The sequence below is a fragment of the Gordionus sp. m RMFG-2023 genome, chromosome 2 (genome assembly GCF_954871325.1).
Source record: "Gordionus sp. m RMFG-2023 chromosome 2, tfGorSpeb1-WG-v2, whole genome shotgun sequence".
NCBI classification, from domain to species: Eukaryota; Metazoa; Nematomorpha; class Gordioida; order Chordodea; family Parachordodidae; genus Gordionus; species Gordionus sp. m RMFG-2023.
In genome coordinates this window covers 48,966,475-48,981,513 of record NC_088776.1, presented here as the reverse complement: position 1 = coordinate 48,981,513, position 15,039 = coordinate 48,966,475, and the positions used below count along the sequence as shown (strand labels likewise).

The 15,039-nt window shown below is 27.0% G+C and overlaps 1 protein-coding gene across 1 annotated transcript; it reads left to right on the top strand.

Moving 5' to 3' along the window:
• The first annotated feature begins 2,969 nt into the window (after positions 1 to 2,969).
• LOC135924410 (low-density lipoprotein receptor-related protein 1-like) lies at positions 2,970 to 13,996 on the top strand. Its single transcript, XM_065459467.1, has 4 exons — positions 2,970 to 3,078; positions 12,414 to 13,154; positions 13,362 to 13,499; positions 13,797 to 13,996. Exons 1-4 carry the CDS (start codon positions 2,970 to 2,972, stop codon positions 13,994 to 13,996), a joined length of 1,188 nt encoding a protein of 395 aa, XP_065315539.1.
• Positions 13,997 to 15,039: the final 1,043 nt, after the last annotated feature.

The window sequence follows — 15,039 nt, the reverse complement described above, 5'->3', positions numbered from 1 at the left end:
TATTCCATCATAGACTAATACAGTTGAAACGATTTAATTGCAAAGCATTGGGGAGAAAGCTCATTCTTTTTTGCATTTATCCGATATTTCGCAATTAAGAAATACTTTTAATTTATTCATGATTTCTCTTATTTTTTTAGAGATTGACATACTTCATTTCCTTCTTTTAATTTATAAATTTAGCTTTTAATTTTATTCATTTAATAAGTTTTTCGACTGTTAAACATTATGAATAAATATAAAAGGGACTTTAGAACCTTCGCTTTATCTGCTGGTTCTCACCTAACCGATTAAGATTTGTATAATAATGTTTAAGGGATAACCGATTTGCATTTTAACAGTTTCAATTGTAAAGTAATCATTTATAATAGATAAAATTTAGTCTATTAGAACCAGTCAGCATTGCTGCTCTTTTTATATATTTTATAGTGTTCGATTACAATTCAGAAAAAAATGTCTCCTTCTTATTTGTTGGGCCATGATCGCCATCTTATAAATTTCGGGTTTCAGTTTTTGAACACATTTCTGAAAGTTTCTTTTATTCTCTATTTTATTCAAACAATTTTCGTTTCGCTCAAATTACTTTAAGATATCATTTTGCAACCCTAATCCAACATTTCTATTTATAGTTTACCACATGCTAACTATCTGCCCTCCATTGGATTATATAATTTTATTTTCCAACATATTTTCACCCACTATTTTTTGACTTCTGCATTTACCTTCCATATAGAATAAGTATCTGTAAACATTATACCTCACTATGCTTCTAGCATCATTTTATTTATCGAATCAGGGAACACCAAAGGCAACAATAGACAGTTTTAAATCCTTAAATTGATTTACTCTTACCTACAATAAGTCATTTTTGACAAAAAGTGGATAAGAATAATCAAATTCTCAGGCGATGATATATATATTGGATGAATTCTGATACTTCGGAGAAGTGATAATTCATAAATTACAGTGTTTTTAATTTAAACACTTCCCAAAATTATAAATAGTTGTTTATTTTAGTGTTCAACAACAGATTTTTCGGTTTAGGCCTCGTTTTTAAAAGAAATTTTAAAACCGGGCCGGTTAACCTTAGTGAAAAATACCTGATCGAGTCAGACAAAAATTTAATTCCAACTGTGCCGGGCTGAGCCTAAAACTTTTGACATTTGCAGACCTCCCTGAGAGTTTCCATTTACAATTGTGGTTATTAGAAAAGAATGTTAATTTTCACTATGGTTTTGCAAAGAAAACAAGACCTTTAAAGGCTATGTAGCCTAGAGATCAGAATGCTAAGAATTTTTAAAAGGCTCTTTAGACTCCAGGCCTGTAAAATTTTTAGCCCGGCTCTACTCTTAAAAAAATTTGTACAAGTTACCCAGCCCGTAATAATACTTTGGAATTTTTTTATTATTATTTAAGCTTTAAAAAATTTTAGCGAAATCCTAGGCGGCTCGGTTCCTAGGAATATTTCATACAAGTAATTCGGCCCGAAAAATGTTTTCAACATGTTATCCGGTCTGCAGGCTTGGCTTAGCACCATGTAGATCCCTAATGTTGTAGCATATTGTGCTGCTCACTATCACTTTTTCTTCACGGTTAATTCATATTAGTATGAGTTACCCTCAACATTATGCCTATTCAAGAACGAATACAAATAGTGAACTATTCGTTTTCAACATTTGTTTATTTTCATAATATTTTCACACCATTTTATAATTTGAACACAAATTTATGCGAGAACTAATATTTCAGACCCTGATATTTTTTAAATAAATTTATTTTTGATAAATTATTACCTAAATATCTTGTATAAATATGGGTTATGATTGATTAATTAATTTACCTTTAAGATCATATTGTTAAAAAAGTCTGCCCTCTAAAAGAAACTTCACCTGTAAACAAAATGAATTCAGTAGAGCTGGTATTGACAAAAATAAAAAATCATGTATAAGTATCGAAGTATCATAACGATTCTCCTCAGAGGGGGTGTTGACTCAAGATCGTCGTTGAAGTGGAGGGTAATGAGTTATTACGATATCGTCATTAGTTAAGGGAAGGGGGTAAAAATGTAAAGGATTTGATTTGTATTTTATTTTGCTCATTTAAATATTTTTTTGTTAGGATTATCTTTTTTTTTTGATAGATTTTGATTTCATTTTTATTGGCTAATTTGGATTTTTATTTTTATCTAGGCAAATTCTACTTGCGAGAAAAAAAGATGGCGGCAACACGTCTAAACTTAGCCCTATCCCCAAATTTCTTTACTCCCTACTCTCGTCTATCTCTACCTAATGAAAAATATATAGAGACAAACATACCCCCTCCCCAACTCCCCTGTTTATATAGACACATCCCTTTATTTAACTATGTATTTATTTTAATGATAATATACAATAAAATAAATTTCAAAATGTATATACAGATTATTATGTTAAAAATTTATTGTAAATAAAACTGTATTTTTAAAAATATATAATTACAATAAAATATGAGTAATTCTTGTTGCACATAACGGTATTTAAAGAAATATAATTTAACAATTATAATTAATACAAATGATTATATTATCTAAATATAAATAACTCTTATTACAAATGCAATACTTTTATTAAAAATAGTATAATATAAAAGATATATAAATATTATGACAAAGAATTTATTATAATTAAGTTTTTGCATATAAAAATTTTATGACAAACACATATTATAATCATATTGCAATTATATGATTTGAAATAAAGAGAGATCCACTTTTCTCTGAGCTTTTGCTAATTATCTAGAATAATCTCTTTATAAATGTTTAATAAGGCTAATCCACTTAAACGGTTTTCATGGTACTATTTTTTTAATAGGTTTTTAACCTTTTCAAAGTTGAAAAAAACCTTTTATTAGTGCAGGCACATCGGTGAGGTAGCGAAAATAAAAAAAACAATGTTTTGATATTAGGCAGGGATTATAAAGTGCAATTACACATGGAAAAGGAGTACAAAGCATTTTTTGGTCTCAAAGAGTACTCTAGATTTTTATACCAATATTCGACATCACAAAGTAACTTAGCATACGATCCTGATAATCATCAGAGTAAAACTCTGAGATTTTCTGAATATCCTCTTGTGTTTTTAAGTGTAATCAACAATTCAGACTCAACCGGCAAAAGAAAATAAAAGCTTGTTGTTCATCTTTATCAGATTAAACAATTTTTCTTTTAATTAAAATTAGTGTTGTTAAACGGCTCATTTTGAGCCGATTTTTAAAAACAGTTAACTCAATATTTTATTAGGAAATTTATTATGCAAGCCTTAAGATTTTGCTCATAGGTTGGCACAAAGCGTATCACGTCAATACCGCGAAACTTTTACCGCGAAATGTATTATCGCGAATGCATTATCGCGAATGTCGATTACCGCGAAAAGATACTATAGCGAATGCATTACCGCGAATGCATTATAGCGAATGTATCATAGCGAATATATTTGCGCGAATGCATTATAGCGAATGCATTACCGCGAAATAATTATAGCGAATGCATTACAGCGAATGTAATACTGCGAATGCATTATCGCGAATGCATCATAGCGAATGTATTATAGCGAATATATTAGCGCGAATGCATTATAGCGAATGCATCGCGAAAACATTATAGCGAATGCATTATAGCGAATGTAATACCGCGAATGCATTATCGCGAATGCATCATAGCGAATTTATTATAGCTAATATATTAGCGCGAATGCATTATAGCGAATGCATTATAGCGAATGCATTATAGCGAATGCATTATAGCGAATGCATTATAGCGAATGCATTACAGCGAAAACATTATAGCGAATGCATTACAGCGAATGTATTATCGCAAATGTATCATAGCGAATGTATTAGAGCGAATACATTACAGCGAATGCATTATCGCGAATGCATCATAGCGAATGCAATATCGCGAATGCATTACAACTAACATTATCACAATGCAATAGTGATTTATATTTGACAAAATTATATAAAAAATATGTGGAATTTGGTATACTCAATTTTTTTAACGATTAGATTAAGTCGTTTTACAAAAGACCCTATTAATAAATATTTTAATATTTTATATTTTAAGATTGATTCTAATATAAGTTAATTTTTGCCCCAACAAGCCCCAAACCCCAGGCTTGTAGATTATATTGGTTTATTAAGTCTCCTATAGGATAATTGTTATTATCAATAATACACCATTTGTATATAAATAATTCATAAAAAATTTCAAATTGTGATATTATATTTTAAAAAATGTTTAAGTTTTAATGAATTTTTTAATTTTTTTCCTAATTCTTTTGATTATCAACCACCAGAAAAGGTGAAAGTTAAAGGGAAAAAAATAGAATTTAAAGATAATAGCCAATGAATACTTATTATATCATATCATATTTTTAAGCATAATATAATTAATTCGACTTAATTCTACTAGCCCCTAGTTACTGATATGATTAACCCTTTCCAAGGCTAAAAAAATATGTTGATAATTTTAAATTTTTTTAAATAAGATTAGATGAAGGGGAACATTGGATTGAGACCTCTATCTTATTAAATCTTTTGTAATCGTCAAAATTATTAATTTTATAGCTTTGAAACATAAAATCTTATCTTTTTTAAATTTAAACATTGTTAAATTTAATAATAATAAATGCCAACTCCTGTTTCAAATATAAATCTTAAAATGATAAAAAATATATTTAATTATATATTTTGGTGGTTTCAATAGAGATGATATGATATGTGAATTTAGTTCAAATTTAATATTTTGTAAGTTATTTTCAAATCATATTATTCTGCCTGAAAGGGAATGCCTACAATAAATATTTTTAAACATAATGATTATGAGACTTTCTGAAATGGGAAAAGAAGATTTTTTTAATTTCATATTCTGTCTATTTAATTATTTCTAAATCTCACTGTGCAAATTGGTTTATTATTCATGATACGGTTTAAAACAATTTCAACTTTAAGAGAGACAGAAGGCCACAAATCCATATTTTTATGCCGTTTTATATTATAGTGAAAAACATTTTAATTATGCTTTAATATTATTTTCTAAAGGGTTAATCATATCAGTAACTAGGGGCTAGTAGAATTAGGTCGAATTAATTATATTATGCTTAAAAATATGATATAATAAGTATTCATTGGCTATTTATGCTTTAAATTCTATTTTTTTCCCTTTAACTTTCACTTTTTCTGGTGGTTGATAATCAAAAGAATTAGAAAAAAAATTAAAAAATTCATTAAAACTTAAACATTTTTTAAAATAAAATATCACATTTTGAAATTTTTTATGAATTATTTATATACAAATGGTGTATTATTGATAACAATTATCCTATAGGAGACTTAATAAACCAATGTAATCTACAAGCCTGGGGTTTGGGGCTTGTTGGGGCAAAAATTAACTTTTACTAGAATCAATCTTAAATTATAAAATATTAAAAATATTTATTAATGTATAACTTAAGTTAAGTGTTTGTTGGGCTATCTCATGGTATTTAATAAATTCAATTATAAATTGTCAAGCTTATGATGATATTGACAAAAACGACTACTAGCCCTATTCCTACTATTGGAAGAAAGTTGATAATGAGATCAAAAATTTTGATTATTTACCGGGCGGCTAAAAAACGTCGCGTTTTGAAATCTTATTAACTCCGAAACGTGTCATTCGTTTTTTATGAAATCTCCTGTCTTAATATTCTCAAAATATATAATTTTATAAAGTGGTTTTTAGAAAATTAAGATAAAAAAAATGTAGTCGTACATATATATTTTTAAAGATTTCCTTTAATTCATAAACTATAACATAAAAACAAAATATTTTAAATTTTATAAAGTGGCTTTTAAAAATTAAGATAAAAAAATGTAGTCGGACATATATATTTTTAAAGATATCTTCAAATTCATAAACTATAACATAAAATATTTTGGCATTATTAAACAAATCTCATTATTAAATACCACTAACAATATAACATACGATAATTTTCTAAATTATGTATTTTATCAAAGATCTGATAATGATAAAATTTTGACATGAGAAGAAAAATTGGAATCAAGTTTAATTCCTGAATTCTCTAGGAAAAAGTGGAATATTAATCCAGTTCACCAAGCTAACCCCATGGTTATCATATAACTCATCAAGCTCCTTTTGTTTTTCAACTAAGATTTTATCAAGCAAAACCATAGATTCGTAATACGAATTCCACTAGAATTTATCAGATACCTACCCAATTTCTTGATGTTACCTGCCATATTGGTAGACATTTTTTGTTTATTCCACAAAGTAAGACACTTTTGGAAAGAACTTTGTGATATTATTTTATGTTATCAGCTAAAGCTAAAAAATTTATAATGCCCATAATTAGGGGAGACCGGTGTTATAATGAACCCAGGGTTATAGTGAGAGTAACTTTATTTTCTAGAGTATTAAACTCTAAGAGATAATTTTTTACCAAAACTATATACTTATATATTGCATATGCGGCTATAATTTTTATTTCTATCGGACCGCTTGAAGAATTTTTATAATGCTTTATAATATTCGTACCTTCAAACGTAACTTTTTACACTTTTACTATTTTTCAAAAATAAAGATTAATATACAATTTTACCACACAAAAATTATCTTATATAAAAGAAAAAATCCTATTTTATAGAATAACAATTTACCCGAACAAAATTGATAATATAAATACTTCAAAATATGATCTTAATCAAAGTAGTGCTACTGGGGCTATTTTTATGGGGTTAGGTCGAACCTTATTTTTTTGCTATTTTTTAAAAATTTGACATGGAAAAAAAAGCCAAGGAGAGAGAGAGACCAACTAAAAGATATGATAAATAATTGTTTGGTATACAAATAAATTATATCAAGCATAACAATCAAGACTGCTTTCAATGTCAGTTATTAGTTACATGGCTTTGCTATTTTATTGTTTTTTTATTTGCAAAGATTGTGAATGTTTTAAATGATTTTATATAACACTTTTATGTTTTAAATCATTAAATATATCCTAATAAAAAAATATATAACTTTTATATATGGAAAATTAAGCAGAGTTTATAATAGCCTCGACCAAGGGCTTGTTCGTCCCCGGGTAGGGTTCACTCGGTTACCAAAAAAAATCCAGGAAAAATGATATTTTGAAAAAATTATTAGAAATGTATTTTTGAAATATAAACATATCATAAAACTAATAGAGCTGAACAAAATGAGATATTTTTTATTAAAAATGATAAAGTACTTATAATTTTCTTAAGGTTTGCCTTTAGGGTTCGCCATAACCCCGTTCTCCCCTACAAGTTTTCAATAAATTAAAAAGAAAAAACTTGATGTTTAATATTTAAAATGATTAGATGAAAAAGAGAAATCTATATTATTACTTAGAATCTTTATTATATATTTTGAGTCAAAAAAAAGAAAAGCCTTAGCCTTAATTTCAATAAAAAAATGTTTTTAGAGCCAATCCCCATTTTAACTTAATTTTCAGATTCAACTAAGTCAGTCGAAAAGTCGATAAATATAAAATTGTAACTTTCATGAAACTCCATTCGCGATATGATAATGCATTCGCGATAATTCATTCGCTATAATGCATTCGCTATAATGCATTCGCTATAATGCATTCGCTATAATACATTCGCTCTAATGCATTCGCTGTAGTGTATTCGCTATAATACATTCGCGATAACATTTTCGCGGTATTACATTCGCGCTAATACATTCGCTATAATATTTTCGCTGTATTATATTCGCTATAATGCATTCGCAATAATGCATTCGCTATATTATATTCGCGATAATGCATTCGCTGTAATGCATTCGCTATATATATCTTTTCGCGGTAATGGACATTCGCGATAATGCATTCGCGATAATACATTTCGCGCTAAAATTTTCGCGGTATTGACATGTAACCGGCACAAAAGTTTGAACATCTATTAACTAAATCTCGAGACTTAGAGAATATATTTCTAACTAAAATATTAAGTTGGCCGCCCCTTGTCTATGCCACTGTATATACTAAAGAACGAGCCTTGTCCCCGGGCCCTCTAAGCTAAAAAAAATTCATAAGCATAGATTTTTTGAAAATAAATTTTTACTAAAAAAAGAAGCAGGACAGTAGTGTGGTTTATTTCACGGTCGTTCTAAACTTAAGGATAAAAGTGGGAGAGATATTTACTTTTCTAAACCTTATAAAAAGTTTACCCTTTCACTGTCTGTACATGCAGAGATAATTTGATGTACAACAAGTATTTCATTTTTTTACGATGCAAATAGAAAAATATTTATAACCAAATTTTACTAAGGGTTTATTTAAGGGGAGGGGGGGGGGTGATTCTTTTTCTGGGTCCTCAATCGAAAAATTGCATCTCTTAAACCCTGATAAAAATTTTGCTCTCACTGTCTTCATGATTGAAGTTAATTAGGTTTGGTGTGAACACATATATTTATTTCATTTCATTTATATTATATTATATAGTAAATAAGAGGATGATGCATAATTACAAAACTCAACTTATAAAATGCAAAATTTATCTATTTTACTTTATACCATTTTATGCACATCTTATCAAATTACCTTTTACAAATATAAAATTTATTCATTATAAGAATAAAGAAACTATTTTTATTTTTTATTATGTTATAATATAAAGAATAATAATCAAGCCAAGTTATAAGTTATAAGCATATATTAATTAGTTTATCATACTCATAGTTAATGGGGGTCTGTGCATAATACATTATATATTCAAAACATTTAATCATAAAAATAATCTAAATAGGACTAGTGTTGTAAATGAACGCGTTCGAAATGAATGCATTGAGAACGAAGTTCGTTTTTGAAAAAAATGGTGAACCTCGTTCCTTTTATTTTCGACGAACTTTGAACGTGAACGCGTTCCTTTTTTATGACGAACGCGTTCGAATTTAACGTTCGTTCAATTTTAAAAACACCTTTTATTTTAATTTATTTGAAAAATATAATATTAATCCAAATTTTTAAGAATAATGTCTTATATTTTATAATCAACTGTTTATAGTTAATTAATTTGAATATTATTGTTTATATTTTAATTTAATAGATTTGCATAAGCATGGAATTATTATTTCATCATCATTATCTGATTCTGAAAATTCAAAATCAGATGAATTAACATTAACATGACCCAAATATGATAAATATTTTACAGTAACATCCTATATTGAAGGAACTAATTCAATACTAACCAAATGTAAAATGTGCTCAAAAAGTATTATATAGTTTCAAAATCTTCAAGTTCCTATTTAAAACGACATTTGATTGTAATATTATTATTTTATTTATATAATATAAGTAAATCATTAAATTTGAAAAAAATGCATAGGTTATTTGACTCCTCCAACAATAACGATAAAAAAATTAGTGGCCTAAATTATGGTCAACTATTGATAGACGCATTATTAAATGGGACTAATAAAAATATTAAACCTATTACTATCAAATTAATTACATATATTTTATTTTTTTTAAAGATTTGAACATATATATGAAGATCAATATGTTCTTTCTGCAATTATACATACAATATTCAAGCTTCAATAGTCATAGATAAAACTTCCTCAGACGAGCCTATAAAAATGAACTTATAGCGTTATTGATGAAAAAATGCATTGAAAACCCTAGAAATGATAATGCAAGAACTGTTAATTTCGAGATATCCTTTTTTTTGACGAGTAAGTAAAAGATGGATTGGAGGAGAATAACTTATCTCAATTTTTTGAAGCAAACACAAAACAATAAATGTTTTTAATAAATTCCCCACGTTAAAAGAGTTGTTTATTAAGTATAATACTGCAATCCCCTCATCTGCCCCTGTAGAGCGCGTTTTTAGTATAGCTAATGTCATATTAACTGCCAAGTATTCTGTCTATCAGATGAAAATTTTGAAAAACAATTGTTATTAAAATTTTATAAGAAAATTTTTTTATAAATAAAAATATCTTTTTACACTATATTATATTTATAATTATATTATCAAAATAAAACTATATTATTTTTATTTTTTAACATGGCCAATATATTGTGTTAAAATATATAAGATATTTATTTAATTAAATTAAAAAAAATTATTATAAAATTTTGAACGAACGTGAACGCTTTCCTTTTTTTTGAAAGTGAACGCGAACGTGAACGCGCTCGATTTTTTTTAGAAATGTTTACAACACTAACTAGGACGTAGCCAAATTTTTACAGGGGGAAAAGGAAAGGGGGTAATTTTTTTTGAAAATTTATACATTTTCTCTACATAAGCCAACGTTAGATTTTTACAAAATACAAACTCCTAAAACTTTTAATACTAGTTCAATATATCAATTTTAGAATAAGAATTATGGAATATTCGGCATTATTTAATTCATGATAATATTATTTTAATTATAGATAAAGTACTTGTAAATGATTACTTTATGTAATATTCACTGTTTATATCTACAACTTGATACTTGTAATCAAAGGCCTGCATGCTTAGCCCAAAGCCATTCCCCCCACCTGAAAATAAAAAATTACAAACCCAAACTTGGCCGAAAAAATTTGTAAATTAACCATTTAAAAAATGACATGATTTATTTAATTTCGCTCCACGTGTATTTTAATTTAATTTCGCTTTGAAACTATATAAAATTCAATTAAAATTATTAAAAATGATTAAATTTTAAAAATCAGGATAGGGCTTTAATTTTTTTTCCAAATCTGCGTCTAAAAATAAATTCGTTTGCAGATTAACTTATCGGGGGGCGGGGTTGTCTCCCAATTACTCCCTCTCCTTAGTTAGCTAATATTATTACCATTGCCCAGAAAACAATTCATAATCGAAAAGATTTGATATTTATGTGACCCAATTATAATTACTTATCAATTTTAATTTATTTTTTTTAAAGTTTGATATTTTAAAAGCCTATACTTAAATTCAAATAACAACAATTATATTAGAAAAATTTGAAAGAAGATATTTATCACATATAATTTTTAATTATATATTTACGCGATTTTTTTAAAATATAATTTTAATAACAATAAACATGCCCGAAAATATAACAGGTGAGAATATATCAACTCAAGGATAGAATTGCTCATCTGATCTGCATGAAAAATAAAAGAGATTTATTATGGAATAGGGAAAGTTTAACGTCGTTTAAAATATTATATTCTTCGTTTGATTTTAACAAATAAGAATACAATTTTTTTTTAAATTTATCTACCTTTCTTTCATGTTGCAAATTAAATTTATTTTTTAAAAAAAATTTCTTTTTGTGACCCAAATTAATTAGCGATGTCAAACGTGTTTTGTTTTGAAATTTTGATTATATATTATTTTTTTCTTAGTTAAAAAGGGTTATCAATTTTTTATTCGATAAAGATAAAAAATTGAAAAAAAAAGAGGCACAACCTATCATTTAGGATACTGACATTCAATTTAAAGACTGTTTGATTTTTTTTACAAATAGTTTTTATTTTAGTTTTCTAAAGAATATATTTATAAATTACATACCTTTAAAAAAAATATATAAAATTAGATCATAAAATATATACAAACCCGATGCCAAGTTTAGTTTAGCATACAAAAAAAAATGGAAAATAAAAAAAGAAGAAGAAAACAAAAGATTATACATTCTTTTAATTAGTTTGAAAATGAAAATTATATCTTTTAAAAAATGTATAGTATTTAATTTATCATTTTAAAAAAATATAAAAGTCTTTTATATATATGAAACAATCTGACTATTTTATTTAAAAAAAAATTTATATTTCTTAAAGAATAATTTTAAAAGTTTAGATTTTTTCATTATATATTACTTTTTATTTAAAATAGATTTTACTATTTTCTTTCTAAATAATAAAACCAATTTTAAATTACCAAGGGATGAAGAATTGGAATTACTTTCAGTATTGTATCTATGCTTCTATAGGTAAAAAAGATTCTATTATATTTTTGAGTTTTCATACCTTAAATTTTATTTTTGAATAATATGCAATACTCATGATATTCCACATATCACCGCCTGAGAATTGGGTTATTCCATGACCAATTTTTGTCAATTTTTTTTTAACATAAATCAATTTTTTATAATTCAAAATATATAAAATAGTTAAATTATAGTCAAAGGTTATACCATAATATTAAAAATAATATAAGCTTAATTTTTAAAATTTCTCCTGTAAAATTACAAAAAGTGGAGATGGAATAATCTAATTCTCAGGAGACGATATTTTATTGTGAACTTTTAAACTGGTTGTCTTGAACATCTTGAACATTTTAATATAAAATTAAAATATGGATCCTCCTTTATCATTTTTTTTATTAGCATATATTTTTATAACAAAAATAATCATTTTATGAACTAGTGTTAGCATTAGCCCACGAATGGGTAATGATCAGAGCCATTCCTTCAGCTCTCAACAGAAAAGCTACAAATCTTTTCAGACGCGAACAACAATATTTAAAACGTCAAGGTAGTAGAAACATATTCTCAGGTAGGAATCAGGACAAAACCTTATCTAAGGACGAAGACCAAGATAATCGTAACCAGGCAAGTATCGACATATTAGCAGGGAGAAACGCGGAGAAGCGTTCTAGGGTTGATATAGCTGCCAAGTTAGCCAATAGTGAAAACGATATTTCTTCTTCGAGAAGGAGGATAAACAGCGGGCCTGTTAAAACGGGTAAGCTTATGCTAATGCCTAGCGATAAAACTTTGCATTCCCCCCTCAACTCGGCCCTGCAAGAACATCAAAACTCGAACAATCCTTATAATAGCCATCACCTTAGGTCGGATGGGCCACAACACTCTAATACATTTAAATATCAAAGTGGCGGTAATGGTAACAATGGCGGTAATGGGAACAGTAACAGCGGCGGAGATGAGTTATCCCCGCCCAATGGAGATATAATAATGGTTCCAGGTTCCATGTGTCAAAGCCACGATATAATGGATGGGATTTTAAGCGATCCATCTGATTGCTCGCGCTATTTCGTTTGCGCATTTGGTCAGGAGTTTTCTAAGTCTTGCCCACTCGGTTTATTATGGAATCAACGCACTAAATCTTGCGATTGGCCCGAAAACGTCTCCTGCGCCAATAAAAATCGTTTATATTTTTAAATGTTCTTTCTCAACTTGATTTTTTTTAAGAAAAAGGCATTTATGTTTTTTGCTCAGCAGAACATAACACACAAATATAATTTTAAGTTTGCAAGAATATATTTAGTTTCAAATACTATTTTAGTACTGAAGCCAAGTTAGATTGTAAATTAAAATGTATAAAACTGAATTATATTCAATTTTTTAAAACAAGATATGTTGGAAAATATGGTGGATCTAAGATGTGGAAGAGATAAGATCAGCTGCGCCTCCGGTAATCAGTGCATATTTTTGGATCAACTTTGCGATAAAAAGACTGATTGTATCGATATGTCCGACGAAATTACTTGCGGTAACTAATTATCACCCATCCTTTCATATTCTTTATTTATTTATTAATTTTGGTATAAAAATTTTTTTTTAAAATATAAATTAATATTTAAAAGAACACTTTTAAGATCAGTTGACACTGTTATTACTCACTAGTTAACGAAATTATATAAATTATGAAAGTCACTTATTCCTCAATAAATTATTAATTACTCCCAACTAATATAATTATGTATAAATCGGAAGTCTAAATGGGGTTAAAATCTAAATATCCTATGGTAATCGAATATTTACTTATTCAATTAAAACTAACATTTAGATCCATACAAGGTAGGCGTTTTGCCGGGAAAAGTCATATCAGTTGATGGTGGAACAATAATTCCATTTTGTGGGTCCGGTCACGCTTTGTGTACAAGCCGAACTCAATGCGTTATAATATCTCAACTATGTGATGGCATAGAAAATTGTCCTGACGGATCGGATGAAGCAGATGAAATGTGTCTTAAATCTCCAAGATAATAAAAGGAAATATATTTTTTTGACCAAAAAAATAATACCAAAGATTTATTATCTTAATATATTTTAAAAGTGATTTTATATTATTATTTATTTTTAATTAGTTATTTACAATTAATAAAGAACAAAAAAATACTTTTTAAATTTAAACGGGTTATTAAAGGTAATATTATATGTTTCTATAAATACGGTTTAATTAATCGAAATATGAACAAATATTATATTCGATTTTGAAAAATTTAATATTTTCCACAAATAAAAAAAAATGTTAATTTTGTATAATAAATGGTGAAATGTTGTTATACATTCAAAAATTTCCTTTCAAACCTCTAATTATCACCTTATCTAAATATCTAAATTTATATTATCACACAACCAACTCTAATAAAAGGCTAAAGTGTTATAATTATCATTTATTCATAAAAGTTAATCAAACGAAATTAACATTTATCCAGTATAGAATTGCTTTTAAAATGCGTTTATATCTAACATAATCTCATTGTCACTTAAATGATAATATTTTTAATTCATGAATGATTATGGAGTTATCTTTAGTTTTCGTCATAACTTCACCCCTTTCTCTTGGAAGTATAACCTAGCAAGATAATAGGTGTTATTAACAGGTAAAAAGCCAATTATTTTAAATTTCGATAAAATCAACCATACTCCAAGTAAGAAATATTTTGGTTTTATAAATTCGCTTCAAAAAAATGATATTGATATTATACCTGTGATGATTTTATTTTATTTTAGTACTTTTAGGGATCGTTTAGAAGCATGCAGAGGGGCATTTTATAAATATAGTATACCAAATTTATTCGTTTTACATTATAGTGAAATTTTATTAACACTCATTTAGACCAGGACTAGGTCTGATTTATAGATTTAATGTAAAATTGATAGAATTTTAGATTCATATAACTATGATAAAAACAAGTTTCATCTTTTTATTAATTAGAAACCTCAATTTTTTTAAGTCAAGTTATTTAATGGATAAAGGGAGTGATTAGACCTGTGCTCGGTGAAAGAACTATCGACGGGAGGCG

Coding starts and splice junctions, on each gene's coding strand:
- LOC135924410 (XM_065459467.1), top strand. CDS start 2,970: ATGGAAAAGGAGTACAAAGCATTTTTTGGTCTCAAAGAGTACTCTAGA. Junction 13,155..13,361: donor CTCCTGCGCCAATAAAAATC/GTTTATATTTTT, acceptor TTTTAAAACAAG/ATATGTTGGAAAATATGGTG. Junction 13,500..13,796: donor GTCCGACGAAATTACTTGCG/GTAACTAATTAT, acceptor ACTAACATTTAG/ATCCATACAAGGTAGGCGTT.